A 20,197-nucleotide genomic window follows, 5' to 3' on the forward strand; every position below is an offset into this window, starting at 1 on the left:
TTGCGGAGTGCCATATCATAATACTCTGCGAACAGCTGCAATTCCTCATGCAATCCACTGAAACTTGGCTGAACAGCATTCCAAAGAAAATAAAATACAACCAGTTACAGGCACCAAAGCTGAACACAGGCACACAGTATCACGAGCAGGAAACCAAGAAAAAATAGTCCCCCAAACAAACAGATAAACAACCGAGGCCTAACAATACAGTACTTGATCCTGCTCCATGGGAGGAAAAGAAAGACAAAAAGGAGGAACAAAGAGGAAGGATTCACCAATAGCAAGCAAGCATTTTGGAAGGACAATCCATGTAACAAATTAAAAAGCAATAGGCGGGATGTAAGCCCATAAAGTGTATACAACAGGTCTCTGATACTCGTCCTAAAAATGAGGGTTGGGTTTACAGAATATCTTCCTACACCAACTTCATGGCACAGATGACACATTCTGCAAACCTAGTTCTTAAGGAATTACTGATAGAGCTTGCAAAATATTTTGGATACTACTTGACCAGCTGAAGATGTGTTAGCTGTTTTTCACGGAAAAATTGATGATAGCCAATGTTGAGTACCCAGCTTAGCTGGATGGTTGTCAGTGAATGCTCTATGAGAGAACCAGTGGCCACAAAAACACATGTACATGTAATTTCTATTAACAATCTTGAGTTCAGCTAAGCTCCTAGCAAAAGCATAGCAGTAACTTCTAAAAATGTTTTGATAAGGATGTTACCTGCTGGCATAAAAAGGAGCGGTCCAGATAGTAGAAGGGACAGCTTCAAATGCAAGTGAAGTGAAGTGAGCGAAAGGGAAAGGAAAGCAAAAGGTGATCGGGGAGGAACACAGTCCAGCAGACATTCAAGGAAAGGCTCTTGCCCAACAGTAAACACATTTTAAGTGACTACCTACCATTATGTTCAATCACACCTCAGTGAATAGAGTGATTGCTAAAAAACACGTGCCTTGAAGAATTTGAATCCCAACACAGACTTTCCTTTTGTAGGAAAGATTTTCCCTCTGGCACTCTGGCAGAAGAGACAAGATAGCACCGGCGACAAGTGAAGAGAACTGTCCATGTGGGTCAAAGGAAAGGGGCAGGCACTCTGGATAGGGAAAGTGTAGCTCAACTGAGTAGGCGGCAAAGCATAGGCTGTAGGTGAGGGGAATAACCAGTGGTGATAAAAGTAAACTATCATGAGAGTGGCTTACTGGAGGAGCAAGTAAAGCACACATGCTCTAGCATGGAGTGCTGAAAGCATTCCTCTCAAAAAGCCATGATTCAAGGTGAAGTTAGCAATGATTAAAGTGAACTGCCCCATGTGTTAGTCGGTGGAAGGAAAATTTGAATGGCACAATAACAAACCAATGTATGAAGAAGGCTGGCTGAAAGCCCCTAAAAAGGAAATTTATTATACTTATAATTTTAGTAAAATCAAAAGGTCTCAGCAGTTTCAGCATCTTAAAGTTTATATGCATTATCTTTGAAACAGTCTAATTATCTTTTTATGAACACATACGACTTCTTTATTCAGTGCACCATTTATGACTTGAATCCCGACTTCACACATCACTTAATGCAGTCAACACTACAAAATGTATTTTCTGTCTCATGGGCAACTTGCTGATAGCCAGTGATGAGTTCCTGGCTTAGCTGAATGGTTGCCGGTAAATGCTTTCAGAGAGAACCAGTGATCGCAAAACATTCACATATGTCATTTCTATTTACAATCTTTAGATCAGCTAAGATCCCAGCAAAAGAATAGCAGTAACGTTTCTTAAAATATTTTCATCAGGGTTTTACCTGCTGGCACTCTGAATAAAAAACATGAGAAGCCAGGCAGAGTAGAAGGGACAGCTTCAGATGGAAGTGAAGTGAGAGGCTGGTGGCTGATCCTTAAATTTCCAAACTAATATCATCAGGATGTCGTCATATGTTAAGAGTAATATCCCAGAGAAAGCAACAAGGGGGAGCTGTTATGACATAGCAGCAGGATGCTTTAGCAGACCCTGCTCCATCCACCTGAGAGGCATCACCTCGATCTAGTTTGCAATCCACTTTCTCCCAGCCTGTTACAACAACCCCTTACTGCTTCCTTCTCTGAACCTACTTCCCAGTCAGGCCCATATGACTCTCAGTGTGAAAGAAGAAAAAAGATACATTTGTAGAGAAATCCACAATGTTATCTTTTTCAGTGTATCACGGACCTTGAGCAGGTTCTCTGCTTGACATTCAAGAAGCCCCAACATGTACCTAACTCAAGAACAGGTCAGCATGGCCAAAGTAACGGCAGAGGAGTGTCTGTCTCAGGGAGCCCCTATAAGACCATATGGCACCATCTAGAGTAGCTACATGCAGTAGCCAACTGTCTCTGTACTTTCTAATGATGCTTTCCAATAATTTGTGCCACTGCTGCAAAGACAAATTAATGATTTGTAGTGATCTCTCATCTCTGCTGTTTACGGACCAATACCACATTGAAAGTGAACATGTGCTCATGTCTCAATGAGTGAACTCTTCCTGTAGTGGCCTGAACCATGTGTTACACTGAATGAGCTGTGCCCCTAACAAAACGATGCAACCATGTCTGAGTAGGTGCTCACACAAGCACATAACCTACAATACAATCTGTCCACAATTTGGCATTCACTTGATCACTATCACTAAAGGCCACAAGCCTACACCCAGGTAGGTACCTGCACTAAGGGTACACATTAACAACATAATAGCAATACCCATCACCTGTACCATCTCAGGAATATGCAGTACACAGCCTGGTGCCATTCATGGATTCCACTGGACCCCCACATACTCACTCAACATAGTTGACTTAATCACCACCAACAGTTGCAATATCCTCCTCCTTAGAGACCTTGTTCTCCATACTGCCACCCTACTTCTTTGTCATGCTGGTGCCAAAAGGGCACTTATTCCAACACATGTAACAGAACACAAAAAGGCGATGGAACTCAACCCATAAATATAGTGTAATACTGTTCCCAGGCAGGCTTCATTCACATTGGTATCCTTAGCCATAGGAGGCACAACCATTTAAAGTATACCTTACACCCCATACATGATTGCCCAGGGCACTACTACAACACCTTCCTAAGCAAGTCTGATAATCTGTTGCTCCCTCCCAATCCATTTACACTCATAGCATCTGCCCTAAACATTCAAATATCAAATGTTTACATGTATCCGTTAAGGGATCTTGTAGCTTGCTGTGGTACTTCCATACACTAATACACTGCTGATGCTTAGTTTAATTTAGCATATCACGAGAGGCAGATTTCTGAAACATCTCTCAGTGATTAGTACCTGAATGATTTTGGCCATGCTTGAATTCAACCCCTAAAAAAGACACTGTCAATGCTCTTTAACCCTGAAATTTGATGTCCCAACTTGGATATCCTTTCCAGAAAGCAAGCTTTTAAACTCCCTCTAGATGAGTTAGCACCCACATTCAGCTTTTTGCTGAAATATAACCTTTTGCCGCAAGCCCGCGTCGCCCAGAAATTCAGCTGCCCCAATACTAACTTTAATTCCTCAGTACACCTTTCTCCACCTGATTTATTCAGAACTACAGTATAAGCATGTGTGAAGTCCCAAATAGATGGGAAAATACAATCATTGTGCAAATCCCAAAAGTTGTTCTTATCCCTGTGCAGTTGGTACTTCACACTGAGGCTTTTCCCCAATAGCTGAGCATGGAATTTTCGACTACCTAACAGCATATAGTGGTTTACAACATAGTACTGAAAAACTTCAGATTGGGCAGCCTACCCTACAAAATACTCCATCTGCCTCCCAACCTTAATGAAAAACAAACTAAGGCTTGGAAGTTTAAAAATACATGCAACAGTCATACAGAACAATCTTCAATTTGACTTCAAGCCTATTCTTACATAGAGATCTGGAAAGTTTGTTCTGAAGCAGTGTTAAACTAAGTGTGTTTTTGTAAAAAATCACATCTGCTTACTCACATTTTTACTATTGTACTCACCCTTCAGTGCAATTCATATGACACAGCTGGCAAACTTTGTTCTCATCTGCATATTTCCAAATGTATGTGTCATTCTCTCCCATTATTCCACTTGGGCAGGATTTTACACAATGAGGTCCATCCTTATAATGGGCACAGGCCAAACAATTATCCGGACCCTAAAAAAAAAACACGGAACATGATTGAAGGCAGAAATGGACACAACTATTTGTTTTTTTTGCAGAAGGAATTCAATTTATTTTACCCAATTATTGGAACCCACAATTTTCTCACTTCATATTATTTAATGATAAAAAATTATATTGTCAGCATATGCACTTCCCGCTATTCAATGTTTTAATAGGATTGTTAAATAAAGTGTTCACAACTTAAGTGCGTCTAATATATATTATATATATATATATATATATATATATATATATATATATATATATATATATATATATATATACATGTAAAGAAAGAGACGCTTCTTCCGGAGTACTGGAACCCTAATGGAAGTTGGCGCAGATCCCGGCGAAGCAGTCCGGGTCAATAATATGCAAATTCAAACAACGAATGTCATGCGCTCTCAGGCAGAAAGACAGCAGGGATCCGATTAGCAAGAAGCAGTTTTAATACACAACGCGTTTCACCAAAAAGGCTTGTTCACGTGCAGCTACACACAAGGACATCCACCATTAAATAAAGTTCTCATTATACAATTCAATGATAAACATAAAGGTCGGACTACCAGAAAATGCATGTCAGACATCTTGGAGTGGTATATGGAACAGGATTATTTTCTGTGCAATAATACAAAACATATAAACCCAAATGGTTGCTCGTATTTGTTATACGCAGGCTTCCCACGTGAATAATATTCTGCAAACAATTCTCATGGAACCAATTGGCAAACCAATATTAATAGCATCTGATTAGAGTCACTATAGCGGGCTGACATATTGGAACAGTCAAAATGCACGATTGATAGTTAAAAGCCCCGAGGTGCTGACCTATCATAGGTTCACCCAGCAGTGAAACATGAGGTTTGAAGAATAAATCATGTTGGCAAATTTAGCGAGAGATGAAAATGTTTTCGTGGTGTGTGCTCACACTATTTCAATACAAATATTGGCTCGTGAGAGCGGGATGAACAGTTGTGCAAATTCTAACAGCAGTATTCCTGTCTCATGCAGAAATTATTTTTCTCAAACATAATTGCGTTGTTAGATGGTAGCGCATGAGAACAGTCGCCCCGTGCGGCATGTGCTGTCTGTAAGATATGTAACAGACTTACTGACGGTGTAAGAACACCGATGTGGGCATAAATTAATAAGCACAAATCACCAAGCAGCCAAAAAGAAACCACACATTCCTGCATAGTGCAAGAGTATAGATGACATAATTCTTATCTCATGTAACTTGAAAATACCAATTCAAGAGCAAATGTACCAAAACACACATTAATTCATGGTGCAAGAACAAAAGCAAAAATGGCAAGGTTCAATATTGTAAATTGTCATATGGCTAAAGGTGGCAAATCAAGAACAAATATGTACCAATGATAAATCTCATAATGAGAAGCCAGTGACAGGATAAAGCTGTCCAATAAAGTCAAATTGCCATGTGAGGCGTGGGCTTTCATGCTGGGGAAATTGCAAAACTGGGAAGGTCTGACCTTAGAGGTTGGTGTCTCAGAGTGTGAGTTGGCCAAGAGCAGTGATTCCTGGAGTGCAAAGGTTGGGTGCGCCCGTGCAGGTGCAATCCAGTGATGGGCCCCCTCCTTTCCTCCTGTGGAAAACAACAAAATAAAATAAAACGTGAGTTAGAAAAGTTCGCACAAGTAGAAAATAAATAATGTGACAAAATGCAAAACTTGAAAATACAAAACTTAAAAAATTACAATGTCAGAAAAGGAAGTATACATGATGAGAGAATGATTAAAGCAGATCACAAATACTGTTCAATATGGATTATTCTCTTAAATGAATTGCCAATTCCTCATCAATGTTGAGACCTCCCGGGAATCTGGTCTGAAATTCAATTATCAGTTTAGACTCGCGTTGTCTCAGATTGAGTAATCTGTCACCCCCTCTCGGATGTCTGGGGACCTGTTCCAATATAAAGTAATTTAAATCAGCAGTATTGGAAAAATGTTGTTGTTCGAAATGACGTGCCACCGGGTATTTCGGGTCTCTGTTCGTAATGGCCCTGAGATGTTCCAAGATTCTTTTTTTGGCAGCACAGCTTGTGCTGCCAATATACCAAAGTTTGCAGGAGCATTCAATGGCATATATAACAAAGGTGGTACTGCAGGTAAAGAAAGAGGTCAAGTTTTTGGTAATGTTGTTATATTCCACAGATCCTCTATATTTACTGTGTTTGCAGGCTTTGCAATGGCCGCAAGGATAGAAACCTACTAGGCCATGATCTGTATCTTTCTTGCTATATTGGGTGATATCGTTTCTGACCACTAAATCCCGTATGTTCTTACCTCTCTTGTAAGTGATCATGGGTCGATCTGGGATGGTATTACCTAAAACAGAATCGGTTTTAAGGATCCCCCAATTTTTTGCAAGGAGTTTTTTAACTTGTTGAGATTCAGAACTGAAAGTCAGGATGAGTCTGGTCGAATCCTCATTTTCAGTGGTATCGGGGACTTGATTATTACCCAGTGTCTTTGATCTTTCTATTTTCTCTGCTCTTTCTTTAGCTTTTTTGAGAACCCAACTTGGATAACCTCTGCTTTTAAACCTGTTCATAATGGTTTCCTGCTCCCTGAGAAAAGAATCATCGGTGTTACAATTACGTTTCGCCCTCAGAAGTTCTCCATAGGGGATGCTCCATTTTAGAGCTTCTGGGTGACTACTTAAAGCATGCAACACGCTGTTCCCAGCTGTTGCTTTGCGATGCAGTGAAGTGCAGATTTTTAGTTCTTTGATCTCTAATTTGACATCCAAAAATTCAGTTTGGCTGTCGTTAATGCTGCCTGAAAGGAAGATATTGTAACTGTTACAGTTCAGTTTACTGATGAAGTCTTGTGCTTCAACTTTAGTACCTTTCCAGACAATGAAAAGATCGTCAATGTAGCGTAGCCACACGACGACCTTCTCAAAGTCCTCCCTCAATGTGGCACTGTCATGGATTTCCTGCTCCCAGTAACCTGAGGGCTGCTCAGTCTAAGGAAACAAAGTAAATCCAAACGGAAGCGGGGGTTTAGAAATAATCTAACTTTTTCCCAAAGAAAAGCACTCAAAGCCCTCTATGATGACACTAATATAGTTATCCGCCCTGCTGACAAAGGTGGAAACATTGTTGTCCTGGATCGTGAGAACTATATTCGTGAGGCAATGAAACAACTCAGTGATACCAAGTTTTACATTCCAGTGAAAATTGATGCTTACAACACGAGCATTACTGATATCTGGGAAAAGCTGGAAACATGGAAAGACAAGGGGCTCCTTGTCTGGGAAGAATATCGCTATCTAAAAAAAGACTTCCCTAAGCTACCCATCTTATACTTACTACCTAAACTCCACAAAAATGCTTCTGATCCACCTGGACGCCCTATAGTGTCCTCTATAGGGAGCATTAGTGAAAACATTTCGAAATATGTGGACCATTTCCTTCGAGACTATGTTATCCAATTACCCAGCTATATAAAAGATACGAAAGACTTTCTTTGTCGGATCGAAACTATAGTATGGGAATCTGAATTCATGTTTATTGTACTAGATGTTCAATCTTTGTACACCATTATCAACCACCAACATGGTATCGAAGCCTGTGAACATTTTCTTAAAACTAGACCTCTGTGTTATCGTGAACATTCAAAAATGATAATGGAGATGATGTTTTTCTGCCTGACTAACAACATTTTTTCCTTTGACGGCGCCCTCTACAGGCAAATCAGTGGTACTGCCATGGGTTCTTGCTTTGCTCCCAGTCTAGCGAATCTATTCATGGGTTACTGGGAGCAGGAAATCCATGACAGTGCCACATTGAGGGAGGACTTTGAGAAGGTCGTCGTGTGGCTACGCTACATTGACGATCTTTTCATTGTCTGGAAAGGTACTAAAGTTGAAGCACAAGACTTCATCAGTAAACTGAACTGTAACAGTTACAATATCTTCCTTTCAGGCAGCATTAACGACAGCCAAACTGAATTTTTGGATGTCAAATTAGAGATCAAAGAACTAAAAATCTGCACTTCACTGCATCGCAAAGCAACAGCTGGGAACAGCGTGTTGCATGCTTTAAGTAGTCACCCAGAAGCTCTAAAATGGAGCATCCCCTATGGAGAACTTCTGAGGGCGAAACGTAATTGTAACACCGACGATTCTTTTCTCAGGGAGCAGGAAACCATTATGAACAGGTTTAAAAGCAGAGGTTATCCAAGTTGGGTTCTCAAAAAAGCTAAAGAAAGAGCAGAGAAAATAGAAAGATCAAAGACACTGGGTAATAATCAAGTCCCCGATACCACTGAAAATGAGGATTCGACCAGACTCATCCTGACTTTCAGTTCTGAATCTCAACAAGTTAAAAAACTCCTTGCAAAAAATTGGGGGATCCTTAAAACCGATTCTGTTTTAGGTAATACCATCCCAGATCGACCCATGATCACTTACAAGAGAGGTAAGAACATACGGGATTTAGTGGTCAGAAACGATATCACCCAATATAGCAAGAAAGATACAGATCATGGCCTAGTAGGTTTCTATCCTTGCGGCCATTGCAAAGCCTGCAAACACAGTAAATATAGAGGATCTGTGGAATATAACAACATTACCAAAAACTTGACCTCTTTCTTTACCTGCAGTACCACCTTTGTTATATATGCCATTGAATGCTCCTGCAAACTTTGGTATATTGGCAGCACAAGCTGTGCTGCCAAAAAAAGAATCTTGGAACATCTCAGGGCCATTACGAACAGAGACCCGAAATACCCGGTGGCACGTCATTTCGAACAGCAACATTTTTCCAATACTGCTGATTTAAATTACTTTATATTGGAACAGGTCCCCAGACATCCGAGAGGGGGTGACAGATTACTCAATCTGAGACAACGCGAGTCTAAACTGATAATTGAATTTCAGACCAGATTCCCGGGAGGTCTCAACATTGATGAGGAATTGGCAATTCATTTAAGAGAATAATCCATATTGAACAGTATTTGTGATCTGCTTTAATCATTCTCTCATCATGTATACTTCCTTTTCTGACATTGTAATTTTTTAAGTTTTGTATTTTCAAGTTTTGCATTTTGTCACATTATTTATTTTCTACTTGTGCGAACTTTTCTAACTCACGTTTTATTTTATTTTGTTGTTTTCCACAGGAGGAAAGGAGGGGGCCCATCACTGGATTGCACCTGCACGGGCGCACCCAACCTTTGCACTCCAGGAATCACTGCTCTTGGCCAACTCACACTCTGAGACACCAACCTCTAAGGTCAGACCTTCCCGGTTTTGCAATTTCCCCAGCATGAAAGCCCACGCCTCACATGGCAATTTGACTTTATTGGACAGCTTTATCCTGTCACTGGCTTCTCATTATGAGATTTATCATTGGTACATATTTGTTCTTGATTTGCCACCTTTAGCCATATGACAATTTACAATATTGAACCTTGCCATTTTTGCTTTTGTTCTTGCACCATGAATTAATGTGTGTTTTGGTACATTTGCTCTTGAATTGGTATTTTCAAGTTACATGAGATAAGAATTATGTCATCTATACTCTTGCACTATGCAGGAATGTGTGGTTTCTTTTTGGCTGCTTGGTGATTTGTGCTTATTAATTTATGCCCACATCGGTGTTCTTACACCGTCAGTAAGTCTGTTACATATCTTACAGACAGCACATGCCGCACGGGGCGACTGTTCTCATGCGCTACCATCTAACAACGCAATTATGTTTGAGAAAAATAATTTCTGCATGAGACAGGAATACTGCTGTTAGAATTTGCACAACTGTTCATCCCGCTCTCACGAGCCAATATTTGTATTGAAATAGTGTGAGCACACACCACGAAAACATTTTCATCTCTCGCTAAATTTGCCAACATGATTTATTCTTCAAACCTCATGTTTCACTGCTGGGTGAACCTATGATAGGTCAGCACCTCGGGGCTTTTAACTATCAATCGTGCATTTTGACTGTTCCAATATGTCAGCCCGCTATAGTGACTCTAATCAGATGCTATTAATATTGGTTTGCCAATTGGTTCCATGAGAATTGTTTGCAGAATATTATTCACGTGGGAAGCCTGCGTATAACAAATACGAGCAACCATTTGGGTTTATATGTTTTGTATTATTGCACAGAAAATAATCCTGTTCCATATACCACTCTAAGATGTCTGACATGCATTTTCTGGTAGTCCGACCTTTATGTTTATCATTGAATTGTATAATGAGAACTTTATTTAATGGTGGATGTCCTTGTGTGTAGCTGCACGTGAACAAGCCTTTTTGGTGAAACGCGTTGTGTATTAAAACTGCTTCTTGCTAATCGGATCCCTGCTGTCTTTCTGCCTGAGAGCGCATGACATTCGTTGTTTGAATTTGCATATATATATACATATATATATATATATATTCTTGTCACCAATGTAAGCCCGTTACCGAGGGCACACTTTACACAGCTGATGCGAGAGTCAGGGACGGGCGTTCCCTGTCATTAATTATTCACCAAGCAAAATAAAACTCGCACTCCACCAGGATACTTTTTTAAGCAGGTTTTAATGCCAACCAACGCGTTTCAATCTTTCGATCTTGCTCACGGTTTAAAACATTTGTCCCTTTTTACTTTCCTTATTTATACTTGCATTTCAATGATGCATTGTGCTTCTGGTATTTTTTACAATTATCTTTACCAGGAGATTCATACTAGCATTGTCATGATGCATTATGGTTCTGGTAGTTATTTTTCTTTTCATATTTACTCAATCTCGGCAAAAGCACAGTTTGTTAGCAATTTCTTACTACTATTGGTCAGTATGTGCATGTACAAATAAGACATATTATTTTGCGCTTATACACCCCTTTGATATGTGATCTCTAAGTGAGATACATTTAGTAAGTACTAATTTTATACAATTTTCTTTGTATAATCTACAATGGGCTATACAGTTATAAGTGCTGCGCAATGCTGGGTTATATAGGGACTAAGTGCCCTCATTCAAAAAACATATTTGTATCTTCCACATGTTTGACCTTCCTCTTTCTAATTCCCGTTCAGATTGTCTGTTCGGGTAGGAATTCATTAAAGGTGCACATAAAGTTCTTCATCGCCATTTAGTCCTCCAAGAATTTTAGTCTTGAATCGAATGATTAGTCTTGACTCTAATCTGCGTAGAGTCATCAGTCTATTTCCCCCTCTTTCTTTTACAGGAATTGTTGCTAGTCCCGAATATGTAATGTCCTTCCAAGTCTTTTTCTCTTTGGCATGTGTTAACATGTGTTTGGCCATAGCATAGCTTGAGTCATGATTTTATATGGCCCGGATGTGTTCCAAAATCCTTTTATGTAAGGGACAGATGGTACTCCCGATATACCTTTTTCCACAATAGCATTGCAATAAGTATACCACATGTGTTGTCTTACATGTGATTTTGCTTTCTACTGTAAAGGTTTTGCCTTTCGAATCCTGTATTTTGGACAGGTTTCGTCCCACCTTACAAGCTTTGCATTGCATGCATTTTGTGAATCCATGGCGCTTCTCATCCAGCCAATTTTTGGTCTTTTTCTTTTCCTCAAAGTGGCTGTTGACCAGTTTATCATGTAATGATGGTGCCTTTCTAAATGTCATTTTAGGAAACTGGCCCAGGTCTTTTCCTATATCGGGATCTTTTTGCAAGACATGCCAATATTTCTGTAGCGTTTTGCGTATTTTTTGACTTTCTTTTGAGTAGGTCAATATCATTCTGATTGGTTCCTTTTGGTCATTTTCAGTTTTTCTTTCTTTCTGCGGTATCAATGTCTCAATTCGATCATTTTTCCTCGCTCTTAATTCTCCTCGGTCTATATCACATTTTCTATATCCTCTATTACTGAATCTTTTGGCAGTTTCCTTGAATTTCTTGTTCATCTCAATCTGATTGGAACAATTCCTCTTCATCCTGATAAATTCGCCATACGGTATATTCTTTTTTAATACCTCAGGATGAAAACTTTGTCCGTGTAGCATGCTGTTCGTAGCGGTTGTTTTTCTGTAGACAGTCGTTTCCAATTTACCTTTATGGACATAGACCTTTGTATCCAAGAATACAACTTCCTTTGTACTTATGTTATGAGTGAATTTCAACCCAATCTCGTTCTCATTCAAAATTTCCATGTAGGTCAGAAATTCCTCCTTGGGGCCATTCCATATAAGGAATAAATCATCAATGAAATGAATGATATATATATATATCAATAACAGCTGTCATAGTCTGAGGAGAATCAGCGTTCACTGAATCATTACTTATATAAACTGATGGATGAATTGAATGTGTTTTTCAATGAAACTGAATGGAGGAAGCAATCAAGCAAAAGTGTGTTATCTATAATTAATTCACTTTAGCTAGCTATTACTGTCAAGTTTTCGATGTGATTTTGTTTATTCACATTTCATAGGACATTTCTCATAGTACACCAGCTAAAATGTATATCTCTACTTTATCCTATACCTTTTCAAGGCTGAAAACTATTTATTAATATGTAACTTTTTTCATTCTAGTCCTTCCATGTTTCAAATTTGATAGTTTTTTTATATACTAAATCACAGCTCTCCTTGGTTAGGCCGAGCCTAGGCAGGCGCATGCGCTGATTCTCGGGACATGCTATATTCAGCCTGTGGGCTAACAGTTTTTTTTATTCACCCCTTCGATACTCTTTCAAAAATGCTTGCTTGCTAATGGCTTATTTGCCCTCTTTGTGCCACCTTTTTGTCTATTGTTTACTCCCACTGAGCACTGCCCGAATACTTCTAACCTTACACATCTGTTTTATGTGTTGTTTTGGGGAACTATTTTTTACGTTGATCAGGTCTGCGGCAGAATGGAGCAGAGGACGGTGGCTTTTCCTGCCTCCCCTCCCCCTCACAATGCAGTAGGCAATTGTCTCTGGTCACACTTTTGGCCTAGTGGGATGTAACCTACATCGCTGTTGTCTGCAAATTACCAATTTCCCATTCTCTCAGAGGCTTCATGATCCACGTGTATGAGGTAATTATTTATTTATGTAGCGGGCTGCAGGCAGGAAGGAACTTGCATGAGGCATTCATTTATTAAATGACATGGGGTAAAGGGGCAGCCTTGGAATTAACACTAACGGGCACTAAAATAGGAGCAAAGGGCTACGCCCCTTTAGCCAGGGGTTACTAACCTGTCCTTCAGCAGCACCGAATGTGACTTGCACTCGCTAAGTTACACTACATCTTCCTACATGCTGTGCTGCCACCATGAAGCTTGCTCGTGAGCCAAGATTAGGACCAGGTAACCACTGTTTCTTTGTACAATGATCCTCTGCTTGATTTTTGACTCCCCAGCACTTATGGCAGACATGCCAGGGAACAATGTGGGCTAACACAGTGCCCCCCTTAAGTGTTCTGTCCTGATACTGTTTGCTGAGGGTACAGTGAGTAACTAGCGTACCTTATGATGTATTGTAACTCAGCTATCGGAGGCAGGAGGGCACTGCTTGTACATGATCTCTGCAGCATTTATCTTCAGGGCAGTGTGTGACAGAACCTGCATTCCTGCTAGTGCCTTCAGTGCTGTTCCTCATAATCTGAGCGCAATGTGCCCTCGGTTTGAGGTGGACTGCACCAGTGTGCATTTTTGTACTGTCCATGCATATTTTCCTGTTCTTACTATGAACTTATAGATTGTACCTCCTCTACACCCTTCCTAATTATGATGGTCCTTGCAGAAAACGTCCATTCAAGAGAATTTGCCCAAGACAGCAACAGTTTTTCCCCATCCCTTTTGTTTACAGTCCCCTTGATCGCACTTGCAAGTGCAAGATGAGCTGTTTATGCTGGACGAAAGCTGTCCTTCCTGCCATTTCCTAAACAATGGGCAGTTCGATTATTAGACCCATGAATCAGTGCGAAGTCAGCAACATGCCACAAGCATCTGCAGGTCGCCGCTGTGTGTGTATTTGTGAAGTATGTGCGTGCCTATGATGATTTCCAGGTTGGCACTATGTGCAGATGTATTGTGATGTAGATATGAAGTTTACGAGCTAATGATATGTAATTCAGCACTTCTTTCATGTGTGCTATAATCATTCAAGAATCAGCAGTGTCAGGTATTTGCACACACAATAGAAGTCTATACTTTTGCAGTGCTGAGGTGCTATTACGATTCATTGGTCATCTGTGATTTTTAAAAAAAAAATCTTTTCATTAACATTCTCGCCATAAGATATACAGAACAGAGGAATCATTACATTCATACACAGACAACGAGTAACACATCTTAGCAAACATTAGTCTGCAAGGACAAGTTACAGGGTAGGGGAATCATCCTGATCAATGCTATGTGGTGGGCTACAGATATCCCCTCGGTAAGAGTTCCACGGGATCCAAATTCGGGACCATTTGTTAGTGCAAACCCGGGCCATGTAAACAGTCTTTTCTCTATACATGCACCAGTCAAGGTCCTTTTCCCAGGCTTCTACTGGGGGTGGTTGCGCCGCTCCCAACATTTGAACAATATTCCTCTTTGCCAACATTACTCCAAATATAGCCCACTGTGTTTGGGAACTATTCAGATCAATAGGCTCCCATGTATTCAGGAGGCATCTACGTGCTTCTGGGCGAAGGACTAATGTGAGTACATCACTTAGTATGTCATGTACTTGCCGCCAATATGATTGTAGGTGTTCGCATAACCATATAATGTTTATGATTGTGCCTTCTTAGCCGCACCCTCGCCTACATTTTCCTCCCTCAGCCCCCCCATTTGTAGCAGACGGGGCCCCGTAATGTACACCCTATGGAGAATTTTCATCTGCACTAACCAGAGCCTAGCTGAGATTGCCACCACTCTAGGGGAAGATACCACCTCCTGCCATTCTTCATCGTCCAGTTCTGAACCATCCCTTACCCACTTTTGCCGTAGTGGCTGGAGGGGATCCGATCCGCCATATTATTAATCAATTTCTTATAAGTTAATGAGATGGTTTCTCAGGTAGGTGACCATCCAGTAATCTATCTTCCAACAGGGAGTATTCAGGGGGGAGGAGCCCCTGGGGAGGTGTGATTGCAGCACGTGACCTATCTGCGTGTATCGAAAGCACTCTGTGTCAACTAGTTCATGTTGTTGTTGTAGAGAGGCAAATGTCTTCACTTCGCCCTTCTCCCACATATCTTTAATTCGCAAGATCCCAATGAGTTCCCACCTATCAAGTCCCTTCAACTTCCATAGATTACCCAGCTTTTCGGAGTCCCATAAGGGGGTTCCCAACCTAAGTTTCTGCCCCCACCCTAGGGTTTTAGTGGCGGCATGCCAAGTGTGGACTGAGGGCTTAGTTGAGCCCGTCAGTAGATAGTGGTTAGGATTTGAATAGAGTGCCCTATTATAATTTCCTCCCGGAAGGAGCCAGCTGTCCATAGTATACCCGGGATCGTCAGGGCACCATACGTACCGTGATTGACGGCCACAAGATGCGCTGCCCAGCATCCATTTGCCACTTCAGAGTAAAAGAAAAAGTGCAATACTGGAATGTAGACACATCTAGCGTATATTTAGAGGATCATCTTTTGCACATTGAAGGTAACAATCCTAATCAAATGCCAGTTACATGAGCATGTTGTAGTAGCCCTCTTGCGTCTTCAGTATCTATACGTGGTGCCGGCTAATGGTCCATTCCTGATGCTGTGCATAGTGTTCATATTGTGGTAGACCAGATCTTTGAACTGCATTCAGTCTCTGTATTAAGTAGCAAGCACTCAGCATGCACATCTGATGGGACAAAATTTCTTTGAGTGCAACTAATTTACACGAATTGTAAACTTACTTTGCATCACTTATTCACACAGCATGTGCTGTACAATATCCCGTGATGCACACACATTAATACCGCATTGCTGGTAACTAATGTGATGCACACCAAAACACATGGGTAAAAGACAATGGCATTTACAGCTCCATAAGATCTAGCTCTCGGAAATGCAAGACTTACTGGCATTGCCAGTGCTTGTTTGTGTGGATCCATTAGCTGAAATTTGACTGCTATTTTTGAAAATCTAATCTCTTTGAAATTAGGAAGAAGGGCACACTCTTTGCATTATTATTTGTATCTTTGGAAGATAACTATGTCCCACAGAATGTTGGGCAGTCACTAGACACTAATGGAAAAGAGAAGAAAGAAAAATACAAACTAATGGATTAATCTGGGCGGACGCTTGCTTGCTTTTATGGAATCCCTGGGGTTTTTGTAATTCTTACAGAAAGTTAGAGCAACTCTGAGTGTCCGGGGACTCACGGTTAAATCCTTTTTTGCATGCCATGTCTCAGCTATTCTGTATCTATTGTGGTAATATATCAGGACCCCTTTATTGATGTCACACTACAGTGTTAAAGTTTAAATATCGACCTGTATGAATATCAGTTCAACAAAATCAACATATCATCAAGGTAAGTATATGTGGAGTGAGGAGTAGTAAAGCTCTACGTCCCTATGTATGCTTGAGGCAACTGGAGACATGGTACATCCTGGCCCTAGATACAGAGCAGAAAGTGGCTTAAATGCTGACAAAGATTTATTCATGTGTCCGTAATTATTCAGGCAAGTCTGTGGTCTCACCAAGGCTGGCTTTATGTCGAGTATCAAATGGCATTATTGATATTATTTTCAGCGACAAGAGTATTTCTTTCCTTCCCTTTATCTCTTTTTAGCCTGGGTTTTGTTTTAGTTCCTATGTGCAATATGCTCATTTGTAGTTTAATTGCTAAAGTATTGATTAACCAATATAGACATAAAACCAATATACTCAGGTTTGCCCACTTGGGCTCAGTTTTTTTTTTGGGCTGGGATGAGATATGTGAAATTTTGGAAAGAGGTTGGACGACATAATATTGAAATTCACTTTAAACTAAATTTTTATTTGATGAAATCACAATTTGACCATAAATTTTGTATTGAATTATTTGAAATGAATAAATATATAATTGAAGTATAAGCATGTTTTTCCAGTTTGCAGAAATTCAATGCTAGTCTGTCCTCAATGTCTATGATGAGTATTTGGTTAGTATCTATGGTGCTGCACTAATTATAAAGAAAAAAAGAAAAATTGGAGACATATTTCATGTGATTAATGCCACATGTGACGGCAAAAACGTATTATGGCTAACATGTTGGAAATAAACTTCAAATAATCCCAACTTGGAGCAATAATTTGGTGTCTGCCTCAATCTGTGGAGAGGACAGCACATGCATATGGCGCATGCAATACACTACATTCATAAATATATATATATATGAACGTTTGTGAGGGGCACACCGGAAAAGCGTTTCCTGATGCAATATAGAGTATGCTCATTGTATCCATTTTAAGTTGATCACACAGAGTGCATGATCAACTAGGAAAATAAAGTATGTAGAACCTTTACTTATTTATTCTACAGTGCTCTCTAACAAATTTGTAATGTCTGTTATACTCTTACCGGTCCAGTGCAAGTCGTAGTTGTGTTCTGAATTAGGCATTCCGGATGGCATTGAAAACACTTCAAGTCTTTAACGTATTCCCTCGGCACCCTACAGTGATAAATATGAGAACAGAATGTACATAAATATGTATCAATGAAAATACAATAGTGATTATTTTTATACAATGCGACAAGAGAGTAGCAATTACTAGGGTGAGATAAGAGAAAAACTATGAAACTTGTAAACTGTTTACTTACACCTCCAACATTATCACCTTAATCGTTGTCTCTGCCATGGGGGTTTATACTTTTATCTGTTAGTGGAACAGTCATACAAATTAAACTTTAGTTCTGAAATATAGTTAAACTTTATTTTGTTTCTGTAATCACTATTAAACCATTCTCAATAAAAGAGTCATCTATTGTGCATTGTCTTAAACAGCTCTCCTCGCTTACCATTGGAATGGCATTTTGTATCTATAGGGCATGTACTGTAAAAGCGGTAAAATTCTGTATGTGCACATATTTTCTGCAGTATGCCCTAAATATTTCCACTAATCAGAGTATCAATCCCACCTGAACTTCAGCATTGCAAAGAACCACAATCCTAACTGTCAGAAGTCAATTACTGGCCGAATCACCCATTAATCACCTTCCGACTCAGTTCTGAAAGTTTCATACCAACTAGTTACATGAACTCCAAAGCACTGGGCAAAAACAATCACCAAAATGAAAACAGAGTAGTTTGACAAAATTGGACAAAAACATAAATATTGGTCAAGGAAGACATGAATTACACACTTCTACAACCCAATACCACACATATAGCCCCATACAACTAAAAGCACCATTGTACTTAACCACCCTTAAAAAAGAGTCATAGAAAAACAAGAAAGAAATGTCGAACAATTGATTTTGGCTTTGGCAATCTGTAGATCATGAGGAAGGAGTCAAAAAACAAAATATTCAAGGTCAAAACAAACACCTTCATGTCTGAATACATGAATCTGGCTACTGATTTAAAAGTGCTATTGGTTCCTCCTTTCACAGTAATCCAACATACACAGCAATATGCACACTACTTGAATGTACCCATCTGTCATATGAAAATCTAAAGCAATTGCCACTGGCAGTAACTGCCTGTGTTCTACATGAGCCTCAATGGGCAAAATGGGCTTCAACACCAAGATTGTATAAATCATAAACCCTCTGCGCCCACAAGAAATTCACTGTGCACCTCATAGTAAGCTTAACCTAGATGTTGAAACACTGTCCTTAAATTTACCCTACCTCATCAACTACTTCTGCTGCACAATCCTTTGATTAATAGCAAGGAACTAAAGAATGTACTCTTCCATCAACATCTCCATGGACAACTATTCTTCTGTCAGTATTGGCCAAACTTTCTACAGGGATGGTAATGGAAATCAGATATGCTTTGGGTCTCATTGAGGCTCTCTCCATAACTGAGAAAAGTGATTCATGCTTCACGGGCCCTCTTTTCTCTTAGAAGCAATCAACAAATCGATCATTTGATCATTCTTGACATATTGAAGATAAAGACAGAGACCTCCTCTTTGTAACCTCATCTACTCATACTAATACTCGAAGATTCTTAAGACACAGGGGGTTCTGATGCCTCAGAGAGTCCCAAATGGATCAATCTCTTCCCTGCACGTTTCCACCTTCACGTGGAGCTTCGGGGAGCCTCACAGCACTCCAATATAATGAGGAGGCATGATTATACTATTAAATATTTTAGCACACAACACTCTACATAAAAAAGTATGCATGAGGACAATAAAAGGCACTGAAGATATTGTAACAGCTTCCATTAAAAGAAATATCCTTCTACTATACCCAAACCGTGCTGCCAGCCTGAAGTTCCTGACACCACTCAAGTTTGGCCAAACCATGACCAAACCAATTACACTTCTAAAATATAAAATTAAGAAAGTTATTTTTAGAATACTCTTTGAAGAGCAAATTCCTTTTATGAGGCTGAGTAAGTTGCTGATATTGGATCCAAATCCCTTCCACTACTCCAACAAACCTACCTTTTCCATGTCAGTCCGTATGCCTTTGTGGTCCCTTGAGCCCAAGATCATTTGATGAGTTTAGAAGCCTCAGACGATAATCTTGACACTTGCCATATTTGCCTGAAATCATCCATGCCATCAGCTGCATCTGACCATTCAGAACCAATTTGTGACATTCTCCTTCTGGATTCACTAATAATCTCACACAACCTGTTAGAAGTACTGGATCATCCACCAGTGAGCTCATCACATCAGTGTCGGTCAAAACTGAACTATCAGCAACAGATTTGCCTGCTCCCCTCTCCTCTTTGTTAATACTCTCTGAATTAATGAGAAAGGGGAAAACTAATAATTGCGTCCCTGACCCTAAACCTGCAGAAAAACATCCACTGCACACCCCTCCAGATCCTGTTTCCAATGGTAAACATTTGGCAGTTGTGCATTCAATCTGCTTTCAAAAGGATACTTTGAAAACGTCCCCATGTCATCACCAGCGCTCTGAACACCTCCCTGTTCCACATCCAATTGCTCAAGTCT

General features: G+C 40.0%; 1 protein-coding gene across 1 annotated transcript in view; it reads right to left on the reverse strand.

Annotated features, from left to right (window-relative positions):
• Positions 1-20,197, reverse strand: part of EGFR (epidermal growth factor receptor) — a 503,676-nt gene that overhangs the window by 82,791 nt on the left and 400,688 nt on the right. The window contains exons 14-15 of the mRNA XM_078663539.1: positions 17,640-17,730; positions 4,001-4,158 (exon numbers count right to left, since the gene is read on the reverse strand). Coding sequence (XP_078519665.1) covers positions 4,001-4,158; positions 17,640-17,730 — 249 coding nt within the window. The remainder of the gene's footprint in view (positions 1-4,000; positions 4,159-17,639; positions 17,731-20,197) is intronic.

Source organism: Lissotriton helveticus, chromosome 10 (assembly GCF_964261635.1).
Source record: "Lissotriton helveticus chromosome 10, aLisHel1.1, whole genome shotgun sequence".
Classification (NCBI taxonomy): domain Eukaryota; kingdom Metazoa; phylum Chordata; class Amphibia; order Caudata; family Salamandridae; genus Lissotriton; species Lissotriton helveticus.